The sequence below is a fragment of the Streptopelia decaocto genome (genome assembly GCF_964273445.1).
Source record: "Streptopelia decaocto genome assembly, chromosome: 5".
In the NCBI taxonomy this organism is placed as follows: domain Eukaryota; kingdom Metazoa; phylum Chordata; class Aves; order Columbiformes; family Columbidae; genus Streptopelia; species Streptopelia decaocto.
In genome coordinates, this window is record NC_138659.1 from 63,145,419 (window position 1) to 63,162,209 (window position 16,791).

General features: G+C 44.3%; 1 protein-coding gene across 15 annotated transcripts in view; it reads left to right on the forward strand.

Moving 5' to 3' along the window:
• Positions 1–16,791, forward strand: part of TCF7L2 (transcription factor 7 like 2) — a gene marked incomplete at its 5' end in the record, with an annotated part of 177,214 nt that overhangs the window by 137,287 nt on the left and 23,136 nt on the right. For 10 of the 15 annotated variants that reach the window (XM_082052896.1, XM_082052906.1, XM_082052904.1 and 7 more), the window contains 2 exons: positions 11,918–12,050; positions 14,213–14,315. In XM_082052896.1, coding sequence (XP_081909022.1) covers positions 11,918–12,050; positions 14,213–14,315 — 236 coding nt within the window. Of the gene's footprint in view, positions 1–2,058; positions 2,182–11,917; positions 12,051–14,212; positions 14,316–16,791 lie in introns of those variants that run through there. The other 5 variants (XM_082052903.1, XM_082052905.1, XM_082052909.1 and 2 more) reach the window with 2 other exon arrangements.

Sequence of the window (16,791 nt, forward strand, 5' to 3'; positions counted from 1 at the left end):
CGCCCTCGGACACCCCGCTCCGGGCCGCTTGTCCCCGACGGCTCCGGGGAAGCGGCCGCGGCGGGGGCAGAACTTGCATCGCGCAGAAGCTTGTTGCGGGGCGGGGGGGGTCGAGGTGCGTGTGTGGGAATAGGGAGGTCCTGGGGAGCTCCGGGCTCCTTTCCATGTGCCGAGCATCTTTTAGGGGAGAGCCGGCGATCCTTAATTTGAAGTTGCCCGTCCCATTTGCTGCACTTTTCCTAAGTTATTGTCGGGGAATGGGGGGGAACTGTCCGTCAGCGGCCCCGGCGCTGGCGGCGGCCGCGGGAAATCGCACGTGTGACAAAGGCGGCCGCTGGAGTGTGGTGGCTGCTGTGAATAGAGGGAGGGAAGGCAATTAGTTGCCGTGTTGTTGGGGCTTTTTACTTGTCAAACTGGAGCCTCGTTGCTTTTGTTATTGCCGTGTAAAGGGAAATCGCGGGGTTTTGTTTTGGTATTAGGGGCCTTAAAGATTGCTGGCTGACACTTTGCACGCGAAGGCCGGAGCAGTGCGGGGAGAGGGGGCTCGGGCGGGCAGAAAACGCACAGGTTTCGCTCCACTTGCTTCATCTGCCCCTGATTTGTTTTATTTTATTTTTTTTTTCCCCGAGCCCTAGGTGCCAGATTTGCGTTTTGTTTTGGTTTTTTTGTTGTTGTTGGTTTGGTTTGGTTTGCCCGCAGCCTTCACAGATTAAACTGCCACTCTAAAAGCAAACCCAGAACCACTCAAGGTCTCCCCATTTGAAACGGAGTTTTACTATTTTTCCTGTGCTTGTTTAGTCCTGTTGTTTTGTTCTTGGGGGGTGAGAATGGGGTGAACTCGCTCGCGCAGGTCTCCCAGATGTGCACAGGGATGACAAGTGTTTGCAACTGGTCTCCTTCAGTGCCTCATCTGCAGCAGTGTCCGTCCCACATGGTGAATGCTCTCCCTGCCTGCAGCATCCATCAGCAAACTCGCTTAGAAAGTGAGGAGGGGAAGAACGCGGCCATGGTTTCCTAATTATTCCCCGTTAAACCACCCGTTGCGGCTTTTGCCTCTGTTGCAGAGTAACTACTTTGCAACTTTAGGGGAAAGAGATAGATAAGAGGCGAGAAACTGACTCTTGGCGGACTCGGATGCTGTGCTTTGCCCTCGGTACCCAGCGCAGATTTAGGAAGTGGGTGTCTCACGATGCTTGTAGGTGAGAGCAAGGCGAGGGGGGAAAAGTCTTCATCCTTGCTCAGTTCAGCAGTGCTCTCTGGGTACCCCTGTTTATTCTCACTAAGGATTGGCTTGGGAAAATAGAATAGCCAGGGCACTGTAACATTGGCAATCTCAAAGCTCCTCTTGCATCGCTTTTATAGTGGGGTCTGTGGTTCACAGAAATATTAAATGCTAAAGGGGAATGTGGGGAGAGAGACCAGAGTTAATGTTAAAGGTCTGCCAAATGTCACTTCAGTGTTACAATGACAAGAAAATATACTTTCCTTACAGCTCCCCCCCCTAAGAAATTTGTTCTGAGGGATTTGACAATCTTGCAGATAAAGTAACTGCTTGTTACACTTAACTGATCATGCTCCCTCATGGCCGGCCGGCGTTTCCTCACTGCACTTAGTAATACCTGTGCAACCTGGGTTGTAGTAGCATTGTCATTGATTTCCAAGGTAACTGCTTTTTAGCTCTTCTGAGCAGACATGTCTGCGTAGGGGGGGGAAAAGTCTTTTCCCCACTCCCTGGAAGGATGATGGTAAAGTGCTATATCGGAAAAGAGAGGAGGCTTCTCTAAATTTTGATAACGGCAGCCGACAATTTAGAAATAAGATCTCACAGCCAACATGACAGTGGATTTTGAGCATTCAGAAAACACCAGGCCAAAAAACTGGAGACATCTTGATCTTTTAAGACAGCTTTTCCAGTACTTTAAGTGAAGGGGGGGAGTGGGGAAAAGAAAAAGAGAGAGAGAAAAGCTGCAAGGAAAATAATACAAAGCCAGCACAATTGGCATCTAGACAGTAAAGAAAAAAGTTTTTGAGGTTAAGAGAAGGAAAGACAAAGCTGTTATGTACCCGAGGGATGCAATTTTAGTGGGAATGGAAGATTTGAGTGGTAAAGGAGGAGCGCTTGCCTCTGGGTTCTCTCTCTTCCAGCAGTTCGGCTGCTGGCATCTCAATTTGAATTGCTGGGTGAGTAGCACTTTCTGCATGCGCGCTTTGCTTTCCGTCTTGACCATTGAACTTCTGATGTGACTTCTCTCTCCCTCTCCCCCCCCCCCCCCCTTTCCTTTCCTCCTGTGTGGAATGAAAAAAAAAAGGGGGGGGGCTGAAGGGGAGGGCTGTGGGAAAGAAATCAAGCACGCATCTCCAGCTGTGACCTTTGTTAGCGACGTTGTTTTTATTTATTTATTTGACGGTAATCATCTTTTTTAGTGGGGGGAAGCGTGACTTTTCGATGACACTTTAATTTTCCAGTGGTGGCGAGGAGCCGAGCGGCAGAGCGCCGTTTTGTCGCGACACAATGGTGCGGCGGGGCAGAGTTGTTGCACTCCTCCTCTTTGCCCTTCCCTCCGCCTGATTTTGGGGTTTGGTTTATGGAAAGGGGGAAGAGAGGAGGGGTTGGGGTGGGGGTGGTTGGGGAAGAAAGAAATCTTTTTGCTCGTGCATCCAGGGTGGGATCAGGGTGTGTTTGGGGGGGTGGTGTTTCGGAGCCCGGTGTACAGCAGGTTTCAGGGGCTGGTTTCTGGATGCTGAACAATGGTTAGCAGCGAGGGAGAAGCGTGTGCGCCTGTGTTTGCTGCGCGTTACATCCGCAGTCACACATTCACACGGTGACCATGACATCACTAGCTTTTCTGTTCTTTTTCTCCTTTGGGGCGGAGGGGGTCACTTCAAAGCTTTCTTCAGTTCAGTACGATATTTCCTTAACTCTGAAACCATGAAGGTAAAAATGTTTGTTGGGTTTTTTTTTGTTTTGGTTTGTTTTGGTTTTTTTTAAGGAGAAAAAGTTGGTTTGTAGCAGGGCACATATATTACAGTTAAGGGGGTTTGGTGATGGAATGGTTAAACTCTTGTCATACACAAAACGAGGTTTTTATATATTTTTTTAAATAATTAAAAATAATATTTAGTAGTTTTTAATTGGGTGCTTTTGATCCTGTGTTTGGTTAACACTCAGTTAAATTTCCTGAATCCTTCAGAAAGCTCAGCTGTAATGTGAAAGATGAAGATTTTAGGGACAATACATAAAAATTATTTCGCCAAGTGCTAAAGGAATGTGAAAAATAATACTGAATGTTGATAAATGTGAGATAACATGTTTTGACATGTGTTCGTTAGCAGAAGTCCATGAGACTTTTCTCTCCTATTAATATATGTATTACAGAAAGTGAACCTACTCCTCAACCAATTCGGTACATTACCCATAATTATACACAGAAAATAGAAATGTATTTAATAATTTTAGAAAGCATCTTGTTTTCACAGGAGGTTTGGTGGGAGTTTTCTGCTGTTTTCTTTTCTAACTCTGCCAAGCTTGCTCAGAGAGTGACTCGATCCAGGAGGAAGGTTCCTATCACCTCAGTACCCTGTGATACCTTTGCCTGCGCAGCTTAGTCGATTTACTTGCCTTTCCCTGTGTATAACAAGGGATAAAATTTTGTAGCATTCATCTAAAATGAATTAATCTGAAAAGACAGTTTAGATGCTGCTTCTTTCACTGCATGTTATTGTAGACACAGGTTTTACGTGGCTGGTGATGGGATCTCGTAAGCATTTTACCTTTAGAGGAATGCATTGTATTGGGACTTTGGGCAAAAGGCCTGACAGACTGTTTCTTTTCTACCAAAATATTTGCAAGGTGTTTTAGTTCTTATGTGCATTTGACATCACATTTTTAGGGAAGCTTTGTGGAATTTATTCAAGAAGTAATTGATCTGGACTTGCTTAATTTCATCACTCAGTTGTTTTGGGGTGTTGTTTAATGTTTTTAGCACATTAAAAAAAATGAAAACGTTTGTTATTTGTTAAGCTATTTAGTATACATTTGCTGGATACTTTGTGTATTGTTGTTGAGCACAGTCCGCTATAATTTGTGAACACTGCATTTTAAAAAGCTGTGCTGAAAACCTGGCATTGTATCTTAAGGCATGTATATGCGTGTTAGTTTTTTAATAATGCTCTTATTGCTGAAATTGCCAAATACAAGTGGGTATACAAGTGGCACGCTAATTCTTTTCATTTCCTGCAGTTTTTTAACAGCCTCACGTTCAAGTTCTTACTGTAGATGTAAGTCACAGATACCCTAACAAAATCAGTGGAGCTATTCTCCTACGTTATATATCTGTCTAGAGCTGAAATATGCGATTCACATGCAAGAATTAAAGCTGTTTCTAATGTGCCATTTCAGACAATGCTAGGCAGTAAATAAAATTGTATTACTTGGTATTCAAACAAAGCACGTAACAAATGAGGCCTGTCAGGGCAATTACAAGCACCCTTTTGCTTGCGTTCACTTCTCCCTTCTTCCCATCTTTTCTGAATTTCTGTGCTTGCGTTATTGTTCTGTATCCCTCTCTTCTCCAACACCCTTAATGTTGAGGACCGTTTTAATGTTCAGGATTGTTTCCTGAAGACTTGCTCAGGTTTCACCCCTCTTTTTGCTTAGCGGTGGTGCATCCAGCACACCTTGTGCCAGTCCTACGTAAGAGAACTATGATTTTGGTTTTAGCCTGATGGGTGCCAAGTCTTTCTGCTTTTTGTCTTGCTAGACGTGAAGGAAAGCTTGCCTGCTCTAGAGAGATAATATCTGTCTAGTAATTAACTCAAGTACACAAAGAAAGCGAGTGTTTGTCAGGTTGGGGAAGAAACCGTGCCTCTCCTTTTGCAATGGGAGAAATAGATCTGGGCACCTCCCTGCCTGAAACTTGGGAGAGTCTGAGCACTACCCTGTCCTCATCATACAGGGAAATCCCTCTGTTGATCCAATAATCTCTAATTTTGAGATACAATGTAAGGCTTGACTGGGTACGTGCAGGCCAGTTTCTGGCCTATAGGCTGTCGTACCTCTGGTGTCCAGATTTGTTTGCCAAGATGTGGCAGGGCAGATGCAGCAGAGTGCTTTCTCTTTATCAATAAAGCATTAAGAGAATGAGTGAGGTAAAAATGTAACAGGCATCCAGGTAATGCTGAAGGATCTCAAAATATAGAGCTGTGTCTAAGCAGGTGCTTGCCTGGGTCTGACCTGACATTAGAGTAACACCTCGTGGTCCAAGGATGCAGCACTTCACTTGTATTTAAAACTCTCAAGTTTGGTTTTTTTTTTCACTTCTAATAAAAAAAAAGAAAAAAAAAAAAAAACAAAACCCACCCCAAATACCGTAGCAGTAAGATTACAGTCCCCAACAGCTTTGAAAACAAAATGTTAGCACAGTTAATACCAATGTTTTACTACTAGTGTTTTTAATTCTCCTGCACAAGAACTAACAGGCAGTAATTAGACAGTGAAACCCCAATTCTTTCCCTTTACGCTAGAGGATTTGGCGTATGCTAATTGTCACCAGATCATTTCACATAATTGCCTTTTGGCGAAATTAAGTGGAAATTTCCTGAACATCTTAAACCCTTGCTTCCCCACCCCCTCCCCTTGGTACCTTCCTTCCCTTACAGGAAGGATGCTGAAAATGCCAAGCACGGTGGCTTAGTGCTCCAGCATGCGGGGGGCACTTCATCACAGTTAAAGGGGGACAGGGGGGAAGAAAACTATTATTTTCTTGAATGAATTGCTGGACACTTGAAGGCAGGAAGCTGATTTTGTTGTTTTGTCTGGTTACTGGTAGAGCATGGGGTTTTTTTGGAAAGCCTTGCAGGAGCAGGTAGGCACTCGCTGGCCTGGGAAGTGGTCAGGGAGGGAGGGGGTAGAAGCAGAAGGATGCAGGTATGTGTCACCATGTCCCCCTCATCCCTTGTGTCCTTCCTCCCCCCCCCCCCTTTTTTTTTTGTATTAATGAGAGGGCAGTGAGTGGTTGGGGGTTTTTTGTCAAGCTCTGTTGGGGAGGGAGGAGCATTGTCCCAGCACATGGTTGTCAGTGCTCCTGTCATCATTTATGTGAACGAAGAAAATGAGCCTTTTTTTAGCAGGGCAAGTTGTGATTATCAATAGAGGCCTTGTCTCCCGCCACAATGGGCAGTTAGCTTAGGGCAGGACCTTAGGCAGAAATCAGCTACATTAAACTGTGAAAGGGCTTGGGCCACTGTATCAGCCATTATGGAGCAAGGGGAAGTAGTTTTGAGGAGAAAATGCTTAGTCAGGTGTGAAGACATCCTTAAAAACAAAAAAAACCCAACTGTGGCTCCGTTAGCTAAACAGAGCCAGGTACAATGAAATACTTTATTTTTTTCAGGAAGTGCTTCATCACTGGCATTGAATTTCTATGCTTGGGAAGGTGATGAGGACTGAGTTACACACAGCTGGTGGGTTGGGTTGGTTTTAGCTTTTCAGTTCACCTGAAAGGTTTGCGGTTTCCTTGCTGAAGTTTGGGGTGCCACCCAGAGCAGCCGCTGATGTGGGTGATCCCCAGGGCCAGAGTGGTGTTACCGGTGGATGCCCTGCTCCAGGTGTTGGTGACATCAGCTGGAAAAGGAAGAATGTTCCAATATTTGCAGCAGTATTTTGAGATTTGCCTTTTCTTGCAACTTAGCTTTTTTGATTTGGGGGAATATATGTCATTCCTAGGCAGAACCAAGGAGAGATCAGCCTTGAGAAAAAAAGAAACTCTCCTCTTACAAGCATCTTTGGAGCTGCAGAGCAGCTCAGGAACATCTGTTAGCATTTCAGTGGCCATAGTCAGCATAACTGCAATGGCACCATCTGGAAAATACAGGGGGACAAGTTATAAACCTATTTTTTAAAGCAAACTGGTATTGAATGGTACCCTTTACTTATCCCAGGGAACAACTCCAGGAGGGCCTGCTAATTCAAGACCACTGTCGACCTTCTGCATCCACCCTGGAGGAAGGGAAAAGGCTGACAAACCCTCTTCTGTGCTGCTTTTGTTTTATTGTATTAAGCTCATAAAGGCACTTTCAGGGCCCATCTTTCTTCAGCAGAAAGGGAAAGCAATGGGGGAACGGGGAAGAGGAGGACATGGCAAAGAGGCGGGCAGAGCTCTGGCTCCGTTTGTTTTCAGTGTCTGTTGATTAATAGGTTTTAAGGTGAATGGCGAGCTCTCATTCTTCCTCTGTTATAGTGGAGGAAGGGGAGGGGAGTCTGGGGTGCAAGGGCATAATTAGTGCCCCCAATGCCACATTCCCCATTGCGGGGTGTCGGGGGTGCCCAGAGGGCAACAGCCCGTCCCAGCCTCGCCAGCAGGACTGGAGGCTTTAGGTACGACTCTTCAAAGGTCACCCTGGGCTGGGGAAGGGGGTCCCTCCCGGCTGTGGCCGTGCCTGGGACAGGCAGAGTTTGGGGCAGGAGCATCCCCATGGAGCAGAGTCTCCCGGCAGCCGCCTTGCTGAGGCCGAAGGGTTCAGCCGCTGCGATGCTGCAATGGAACGATGTCTTGTTTTCAGCCTGGGTGGCTTTATTTGCAGACCTGGTTTTGCTACACCACGTTATCCCAGCAAGGGCAATTCCTCCGGCCTCTCTGGCATGTTTTTCTCTGACTTCGAGTTGATACCATGTTTTTATTACCACAGCCAAACAAGCTATGAATTTGCAAACAGAAATTGCAGTAACAAACTCCTCCTATTTAAAGGTTGGTTTCACTTTGTGTGCTCAACAATACAATGTTTCATCTTGTGCAAGTCTTGTGTTGCTTTCAGAGACTTAGGAACTATTGATTTATGCAGCATGTATTAACTTCTTCAATAAATGGGGAGTATTCATCAGTGGGGTGTATTAAATTGGGCTGTAAACGCACAGAAGCATCTTTCATCCTGTTAATGAAATGTCCTTACCATGCAACAAAGACTAATACACAGCAATTTATACACACAATCCCCTGCAGTTTAAATCTGAAGTTCAGATATTTCTTTTGTTCCCTAAAGGCACCTATTGGAATTTAGGCTAAATGGATCTCAGTTGCCCTCTCAAACATATCAGTCCAACATTTTTTGTGTTGTTTTGTTTTTTTTTGGGGGGGGGGGAGGGTGTTTATTCCTTTTTCTCCTTCATTCCAGAGCTCCGTTATTGTTTAAAATCATCTGTGTTTAAGCACTCCCAGAAGCATTTCAAATTCATATAGAGAGATTTAGTAGTTGAGTCCCTATGGGGACAATTTCCTCTGGTTTGCTTCAGGCAGGGGTTATCAAGAAAAGCAAACTTACGGGGTTTTTTTTGCAATTCTTTACCGTGGCCTCTAACCCAGCATAGGATACCCCAGCTTTCGGTGGAGAGGAGTGATTTATCAGCAGATGACTTGGTACTTTGTAGATGCTGGGATTTGTCTCCCGAAATCTCCACTTGTTCCCGTCCTGTTACCACATGCCCTGATGCTAATCTCTGTGTACCAGCACCGCGATCCTTTCCGTGCCTGACATAACCATACATGGAGTTCTTCAACTTGCCAGAGAAATTCCTGCATCTCACAATGGCTTTTAGCTTAAAAGTACCCTTGATAAAGTACAGGCAGATGTGTCTTGGAGAAGGGCCTTTTGCAGGGGGGGTGGCTGAGGTCGTCTAATAGGTGTCTCCTATTGATGGCTGCTGTGGTTTACCTTTCACTGCCAGTGGATGGGGTTAGGACCACACTTGTTACTCAGGCAGAGCTCCCATTGGCTTCAAAGGAAGATGCATGTGCGGGATTAATCCTGCTCTTTTCCAGCTAGTCCTTTCTTTTTCTGTTTTCCGAGGAAGCTTAGTTAACTCCAGGAACGCTGCTTTTAAAGAGCAGCTTATTTAGCATATTATGCTAAATGATTATGATTAGTTTGGCTTGTGAATTGTGCATGCTATTCTGAGCGGAGTTGCAGTCCCTTTTCCCAGTGTGTGATAAACAGTGCAAAACCGAATACAAACGAAGCCCAGGGCAGTAATACAGATGCAGACTGATTTGCAGGGACAGCGAATCATGCTTCTCTGTCCTGCAGAGAGTATTTTTGAGCATGTAGATGACCGTTTCTCCTTTTCCCCGTGGTGCTTTCTTCCCACACCTCTGCCCCAGCATCATCAGAATGGCTAAAAAGTATCCTATCCTTACATCCAATGTCTTCATCTGAATTGCCTCTTTGACTGCAGGGCAGTCACCCAAATAAAAATGACTTACCTGGGGATAAGTTTGCAGACTAAGGCTCAGACTCTTGCTTGTTTTCCTTTTTCTTTTTTATTTTTCTCTGGAAGGTATTAAGTAAAATACACAATAATTCAGCACTTGTGCTGTTTTGTGGAGATATTGCAGGGGGTCTTGGTGTATCAAAGCAGTAGGTGGTAGTTTCCCACAGTTTACATGTAACCCCCTATGGTATATCTGGCTTTGGTGATACAGTCATTTAAGTCTAGCTTTCCTCTCACATGTTGTTTCTTGTTTGTCGGCTTAAGTCTGACCTTCTAGTGTTATTCTGTCACTTGCTTTTTTTTTTTTTTACTAATCAGTTCCAGTTTCTGTGAAAATAAGCTCTCCCTGGCAGACAGCCCTCAATGGCCGTCAGGATCTGGGTGAGGGTTTTTTGCCATGATGTGAAGGTAGCGCTGGGAGGGCACCGAGCTACAGCAGCTACCAGCCACACCGAGGGCCACCTAACAGCAAGCGTTCACTCAATTCTTGACCAGCAAAAATCTCTCTTATTGGAAACGGTGGTTGTTTTGTGAACCAGATCAAGTGGTCATTTGGCATATAACGTCATGTGTTGTTGAGGAGATGTTAGTTTGCATGGTGTGTAATATGATTTGTTACATGAAGCCCTCGCCAAACCTTTTGGTGACTTTTGGACTGCTTAGGTTAGTTTGCTTGGAAGAGAACAGATTTTGGGTTAGAACATCTCCTCAGCTTTTTGAATTAAGGAGCTGAATCCCCATAGCTCCTCTGATGTGAAACCATTGTGGATCCGTGCGGCCAAAAGTTGTCCTTGGTTGTACAGCTGGCAGAAGACCTGACGTACAGTCCAGCCAACACACCGTGCTGTGATTCATAGTGTTGGCTGTTGTGACCACGCTCTGTGCTGTGGGGTGGCCGCTTGACATGGGACTCTCCTGCACCATGAGCGTGGTGTTAGAGGGAAATTGGTCTGTAGAAGGACCGCAAAGAGAAATAAATGCAGTAGAAGTTGTGGGAAGCATAAGCACTGCTCTTTGGCTTTCTTCTCTTGGATGCATGCATTTTTTTGCATGTTATCAAAGGGGTGAGTCAAATAGCTGCGTATGGCTGGGGCTGGGGAGCCCCCCGGGTTAGAGCATCTCATCGGCTTTTTGAATTAAGGAGCTGGGGTGAGGAAGGCTGGAAGAGTGGAAGGTGAAGCTCTGCTGTGTCTTGACCAAAGCATGATGGAGGGACTTCTTGTTTGTTCGGGGGAAGACTGATGTTTCTTTTCCTCCTACCTCTCAGTCTCTCTTCCCTCTTCCTTCCCCCCAGTCTACAAACTCATTCTCAAAGAATAACTGAATTATTTTTTTAAATGCTTTTAAGGGAAGCTTGGCAGCGTTGAGCCGAGATCAGATAATAACGTGTCTGCAGCGATGCGGCGAGGGCGGGTGTGTTTGGGGGTGCAGGGAGCGAGCGGTGGGGTCCGAGCGGTCCCCGGGCAGGAGGGCAGCGGGGGAGCGCTGGCAGACCCTGGTCGGCAGCGGCGCTGTCGGGGGCCGCCGTGGTATCACCACTTTATTTTAATGTGATTCCTTTTACTTGATGTTAATGCAAGTTGTTCCTTACTTAAAGTAATAAAAGGAAATGAAGACACATTCTAAAATGAAACCTGACTCTAATCCATTCATCATCTAATACCAGCCTCTTTATCTTTGCTGGTACCTAATCTGGTTAAATGTCCCTGTTGTAGGATTTTAGTGAAAATCCTCTATGGGGAATAGGGTTTTTTGCAATTGGATTACTCGCAGTAAATGGTCCAGCAGTTCGCTTGTTTCAGCTTAATTTTTTCTTTGTGATCTTGTAAGGGTAAGTTACAGTTCAGGCTGCCTTTTCCTTTCATTCATTCACTCTTTTTTTTTTATTGTTGCTAAGAAAAAGACCTTTTTTTTTTTCCCCAGAGCTAGGAATGTGACAGGGAAAACCTCATATCTGCGTGATTATTCCCCCCACAAGAGTGTTAATTTCAATGGCTCTGTCTGGACTTTTTGCCATTATTTATATAGCGGAATATTTTAGTAGCCTAATTCATTAGTATCCAGTTTCCATTTATTAGTGTTCTCTGATGAATTGATAATTAATCAGCTCTTCTAAAATATATATATATATAAAATATGCAGGTGATCGCTTGTCAGCTTAATGCTTGCTGATGAAGGGAATACTCTAGCACTACAAAGGCATTTTATCTGGAGTATTTGCAATGAGCAGTAAAATGCAGAACTGAAGTGAGGACAGGAAGGGGAAAGGAAAAGACCTGCAGGTCAATGAGCATTTGGGTCTCGTGCTAATTAAATGGGGGACTCTGTCAGCCCCTCACCGAGGAGTCTGCCTGGATCTTCGAGGTGAAACACAAGATGATAAAATAGAAAGGAAAAACGTTAAAGAATTGCTCTTGCTCCGTGCAGGAGCGCGACAGGTCAAAAAGATTAAAGAAACTCAAGAGCAGGGAAAGTGTGTGAGTGGGTTTTAGGCAAGAGGGTGGGAAAACTGCAAGGGTGATGCCAAGAACGGATCTGGAAAAGTCTGAGGACCGTGTTGGAATCCTGGGTCCTCAGATTTCTGTGTTGTTCCTGGTGCTGCAGTGGGGAGTACCTGGCGCTCCTCTAACACCATTGACCTTTTTCTCTTGACAGTCTAACAAAGTGCCAGTTGTGCAGCACCCACACCATGTACACCCTCTTACGCCGCTTATCACGTACAGCAATGAGCACTTCACACCGGGAAACCCTCCTCCACACTTACCAGCCGACGTAGATCCCAAAACAGGTAAGTGGGAAGTAATTTTGGCTTTCTTTTTCAGAGGGGGTGGATGGATCTTTCTATTTTGCATGTTAGGGGGAAAGAGTGTGGGAGGAAGGATTTCCCATGCTGGAGCACCAAAGGGGCTTGTAAAATGTCAAACACATGCAAGAACATGGACAAATTAGGGGTTTTTTTTTTAAGCCAATTATGTTTCAGAAGGAAACCTACTGGGTGAATTTTCATAAAGCTTCTGCAGGGTGACACCGGAGTTGCATGTGTGAGGTCGTTCACGGGTGTGTTTCTTTGCAAGCCTGATACCCCATCTAGCAGTTCGATGCACCAAGTGCTTGGTTTGCATGCACGACCTAGAGAGTTAAACATGTACGTTCTGTGATCTGCACTTACAAAATTGCAGCTGGAATTTTAAAGGTGGTGGGTCATGACCGGTTTCAAAATGAATCTCTTTTAATTCCCCAAATCCCATTGTTTCTGTGTCAGGAGTTCAACCATTTTTCTCCTATAATGTTGAATTTTCATCCACTGTAACTACTTATCTCTAGCTCTATACTCGCAACTCTTTTCCCCGATGTAAGTCTACCCACCTCTCAGTTCAGTCTGAAGGGCAGTCTTCTTGAATATAGAGCACCGTGTAAAACCCTGACCAGATTTATTGGTGTTACAGAGTAGAATTTACATGTTATTCTAACTTTTTTAAGAGTCCCTGTTTAACCTGAGGGCCCAGAGAAGCGAAACAGTGTCAATCTTCTTTCTTCGAGCTGCATTAAGCTCCTAGTGACAGTGATTTTTGTTTTTGTTAATCCAAATCCCACAAAGTTAATTGGAAAGGACATCAGAAACTGAATTCACGGCAAAGGAATCGCCCTGTGTCAACCTTAATGTATGCAGATAATTTATCTAAAGTCCAGCCCTTCAATGAGGCCATGCAATAGCTGTTTTTGACTTGCTCTGCTTCATTTGGGGCCCTCTTTTAATTGTGCTTAATGCTAACTTTGCATGGCTTAAAAGGAATCCATCTCGCCATCCCTGGGTATTGCAAGTGAATGGCATAGTCAACCTCTCATTTAAATAATGGTAGTACAGGGAATAGCTTTTAAATGGTTATCGTAAAACATATGATTAACGTCTGTAGACTGTTTACTTTTCTTCTGTGAACATTCTTTCAAGTGTGCAAATAGCTCGCCGGATGGTTAAAGCCCAGTTAATCTGTTTGGGTTTTGTAATGGAGAAAAAGCAATGTCTGCATGAAAATGTCACACAAGGAGATTTAATTTAGAGATTAAAAGCTTCCTGAGCGACTTAAAAAAATATTTTTTAACCATGAATACAGTACCCCTTCCTTTTAATGCTCTCTGTTTTAATATTGTTTCTGCTGTGTAATTGTGCTCTGGCTTGTTAATTGAAAGACCCAGTCTTGTAACCCTTGCTCCTCTGAGTAATTCCTACTTACTCTGAAAGTCAGGAGTGTTAAGATTTAAGCCTTGTGACTGGAGCTGGTTTCTGCTGTCCGAGTAGGAGCTGCACCAGTTTCAGAGGGACAGGTGGACTCTGTCCTCCCCCACACACCTTCAGCATCTGCCCCCCTGTTTTTACAAGTGCCTCCAGGGCTTCTCCCCTCCACCCCTAGGTTTTGGAAAGGTTTCCTAGGTTTGCTCGAAAGCAAACATCGTTTGCAATTATAATGACTTCGTAGCTGATTTTGGAGGTTACTTTGGAGTAAGGCCATGTTATTGAGTACACAGTCAAAGTATGGGCAGGGCCTGTGCTCTTTTGGTGACTCTGAGACTAAAATAACCGTGAAGTTGATACAGGGACTATCTTTCTGTAGAGTGTTTAGGACAGCAACTAACACAGTGTCACACCAAAACTAAAGCTGAGACTCCTAAATTCTCATCCTAAACAACAAAATAATTATCTCTATTTGAATAAGTGTCTGAGGGAGCGAATCCCATCAGTTTTTCTAGTTGAATCTCATTTAACAAGATGCCAAGAGGCTCACCTTACAAAGTAAGACTGTGAAACAGCCTTTGGAAACCCAAAGAGAAGCCATGAGTATTGTAATAGAAATTAATAGATAGCAATTCAGAAACATATGTGCTTTTTCCGTATGTTTTTTTTTTTATTTTCATGTCTCAATACTAACACTGCTTTATGTTCTTGTTCCATAGGAATTCCAAGGCCTCCACATCCTCCAGATATATCTCCTTATTATCCGTTATCACCAGGCACTGTAGGACAAATCCCCCATCCGCTAGGATGGTTAGTACCACAGTAAGGAGTTCCATTTTTTTAATTTCCTTTTTCTTTTTTTAATGTGCAAAATTTATGTTAAAAACCGTGTGTGTGTGCGTGCGCATGCGTGTGTGCATTGAGATAAGTCTGTTTACCAACTGCCACTTCATTGGGTGGTTATGAATTTACCCACCTCATGAAGATTAATCAAAACTTATGCCAGGTCATGTAGTCTTAAATTTGAGCAGCTGGGCATAGCTTTGCATGTCATCTCAACGAGCTGATGACTTGTGAAGCCGGAATTTTTAAACCCTTTTGCAAAAATGTCCTTTTCTTCTTAATGCCCTTTCACTGCACCACATGGGGTTTTCTGAAATTTGGTTTTCTGGCAGCTCAGGGTGGTTCTAATGGGCTTCTTTATTAACAGGGCCATCCTCACTATAAATGTGCAATTTTAAATTTCATCGGCCTTCCCCGTTGAAACTGTTTTCGTTTTTCTTGTGAAACAGTAGAGCTTTACATCGGCCAGTGAGCAGCATTCCTGGTTGAGACGTGACTGGGCAGTTGGCATCTGAGGAATGGAATTTTCTTGCAAACAAGAAAGAGGAATTAGTTTACTTTAAAACTGGCTAAAAAAAAAAAGCCGTGGAAAGTTAGTTTGAGGTTTTGTTTTCTTTTCAGCTCCTTGTATCCCACTTGCAGAACCTTATTGGGTATGAGGTTGCCCCCAGTAACTGAGTCCTTGTTTTTTTTTTCTTATGTTGCCACCTCTACAATTGTTTTATAATGTACTTAAGCACTACCTAGGTATTTTGTACAGTATGTTTGGTTTAAATACCTATAAAATAAATTTGCATTGCCAGATACAACAGTTCTCTGCCTTATAAATCAAGACTGATTACTTTTCTCACATAACAGGCCTCATCAATTTTTGGGGAAATCGTATTTCTTTAGAAATTAATTGCTCAAAGCTTGAAATAGTTTGTTCCTGCTCAAGGTTTTTTGACCAGCTGTGCTGAAATCCTTCTTTGCAAGTTTGACCTCTGTAAGGAAAGTGGAGTTCACACCCCATAGGAGAATAGGGCAGGGCAGGGTCCCCACGTGCACCCAGGTCTTGGGCAGGGAGAGGGTTTGTTGTCAAAGGTTTTGGGGGCCTTTCTCAGGCACAGAAGGGTGGATGCAGGAGAGCCGGAGCTGGGACCTTGGCCACAGCAGCCTGCTGCTGGCCGCTTTGCAGGGTGGTGGTACGACTTGTTTGGGTAGACGCTGTCCCACCCTGAGGCTGAGGCATGGTGCATGTCCGTCACCTTCCTGCAGAAGAGAAAACCAGAGCATCGCTCCCTGAAATCTTAAATTCCTCCTCATTTCTGGTGATTTACTTTTTATGTAGGACACCCTGAACACTAGTAAATGCAAGTCAGCTCCTTTTCGTCTTCTGAACTTGAAGGGCCTAGCTGCGGTACAGCCTTCTCGTGCTCCTGTGCTGCAACTGCTTAGCTCAAGTTTGCACAGTAACAGCCTCAGTGTTTAAAACAAATGTACCCTAATGCCAAAAGTCAGAAACATATAAAGACATGAGAGCGGAGGGAAGAAATTCCTTGTTTCCATCGACCTGTGCCTTGTTGCACATTTGTGTCTCAGGGCTTTACATTTTGGTGTGCACACATAGGTTTGTCCTCCTTGAGCCCCGTGTCATGGCTGCCAAACCATGCGAATGTTGCCAGGTGTGGCCAGCTTCATTAAGGAGGTGCTAATGACCTCCTCTGTCACGGCAAGACTCCCATCACCACTGCTGGTTTATAACAAGCCAACACCCATGGTGGACTTGCCTAACCTTAGTGGTTATTTTTGAGGGATGATACCATCACACTTTCTTTTTGCTCTAGGACAGTAGCATGGCCAACTTCGCAGAAGTGACCCAATGCTTTTACTCCCCCTCTCATTGCCACTCATGCTTCACCATCAATTTCCCAACCAGTCTGTCCTCAACTGGCCTGGATGTCTTCAGCGTAGTAACCCCCCAGAAAGCATCCTGCCCAGTCAGATGATATATTTGAAGGGCAGATGAAAAGAACGAGCCAGCACAGACAAACCTCAATCAGGAAAAGTTGTGTGTCTTTCATGAGGATGCTGTTTTGCACGTTGCTGTATTTTTTAATTATTGTAATGAGGTGTGATTGTCTATTGGTTACCCACAATACTTCTTGGGGACTCTCCCCCGGTAACTCTTGTCAACACTTGTTAATCTGACAAAAGGCTACAAATTAAGCTCTGTTAATTTAATGTTTTCTCACCGAGATCTAAATACCGAAAGAGGCCCAAAGCGCAACTGAAGTCCTTTGATTCACTGTACTTTATTTTGGTATAAATTTACATTCATTATTGTTTTCCTTTGGATGTGTAGCCCTCAATTAGTGTGATGGCTCCATTAAAGCAAGCGAGACTTCGCCTTTAATTATTACAACAAAACACCTAGTTTCAGCTTGGGGAGAGGGTCTCTATTGACATAAGCAGA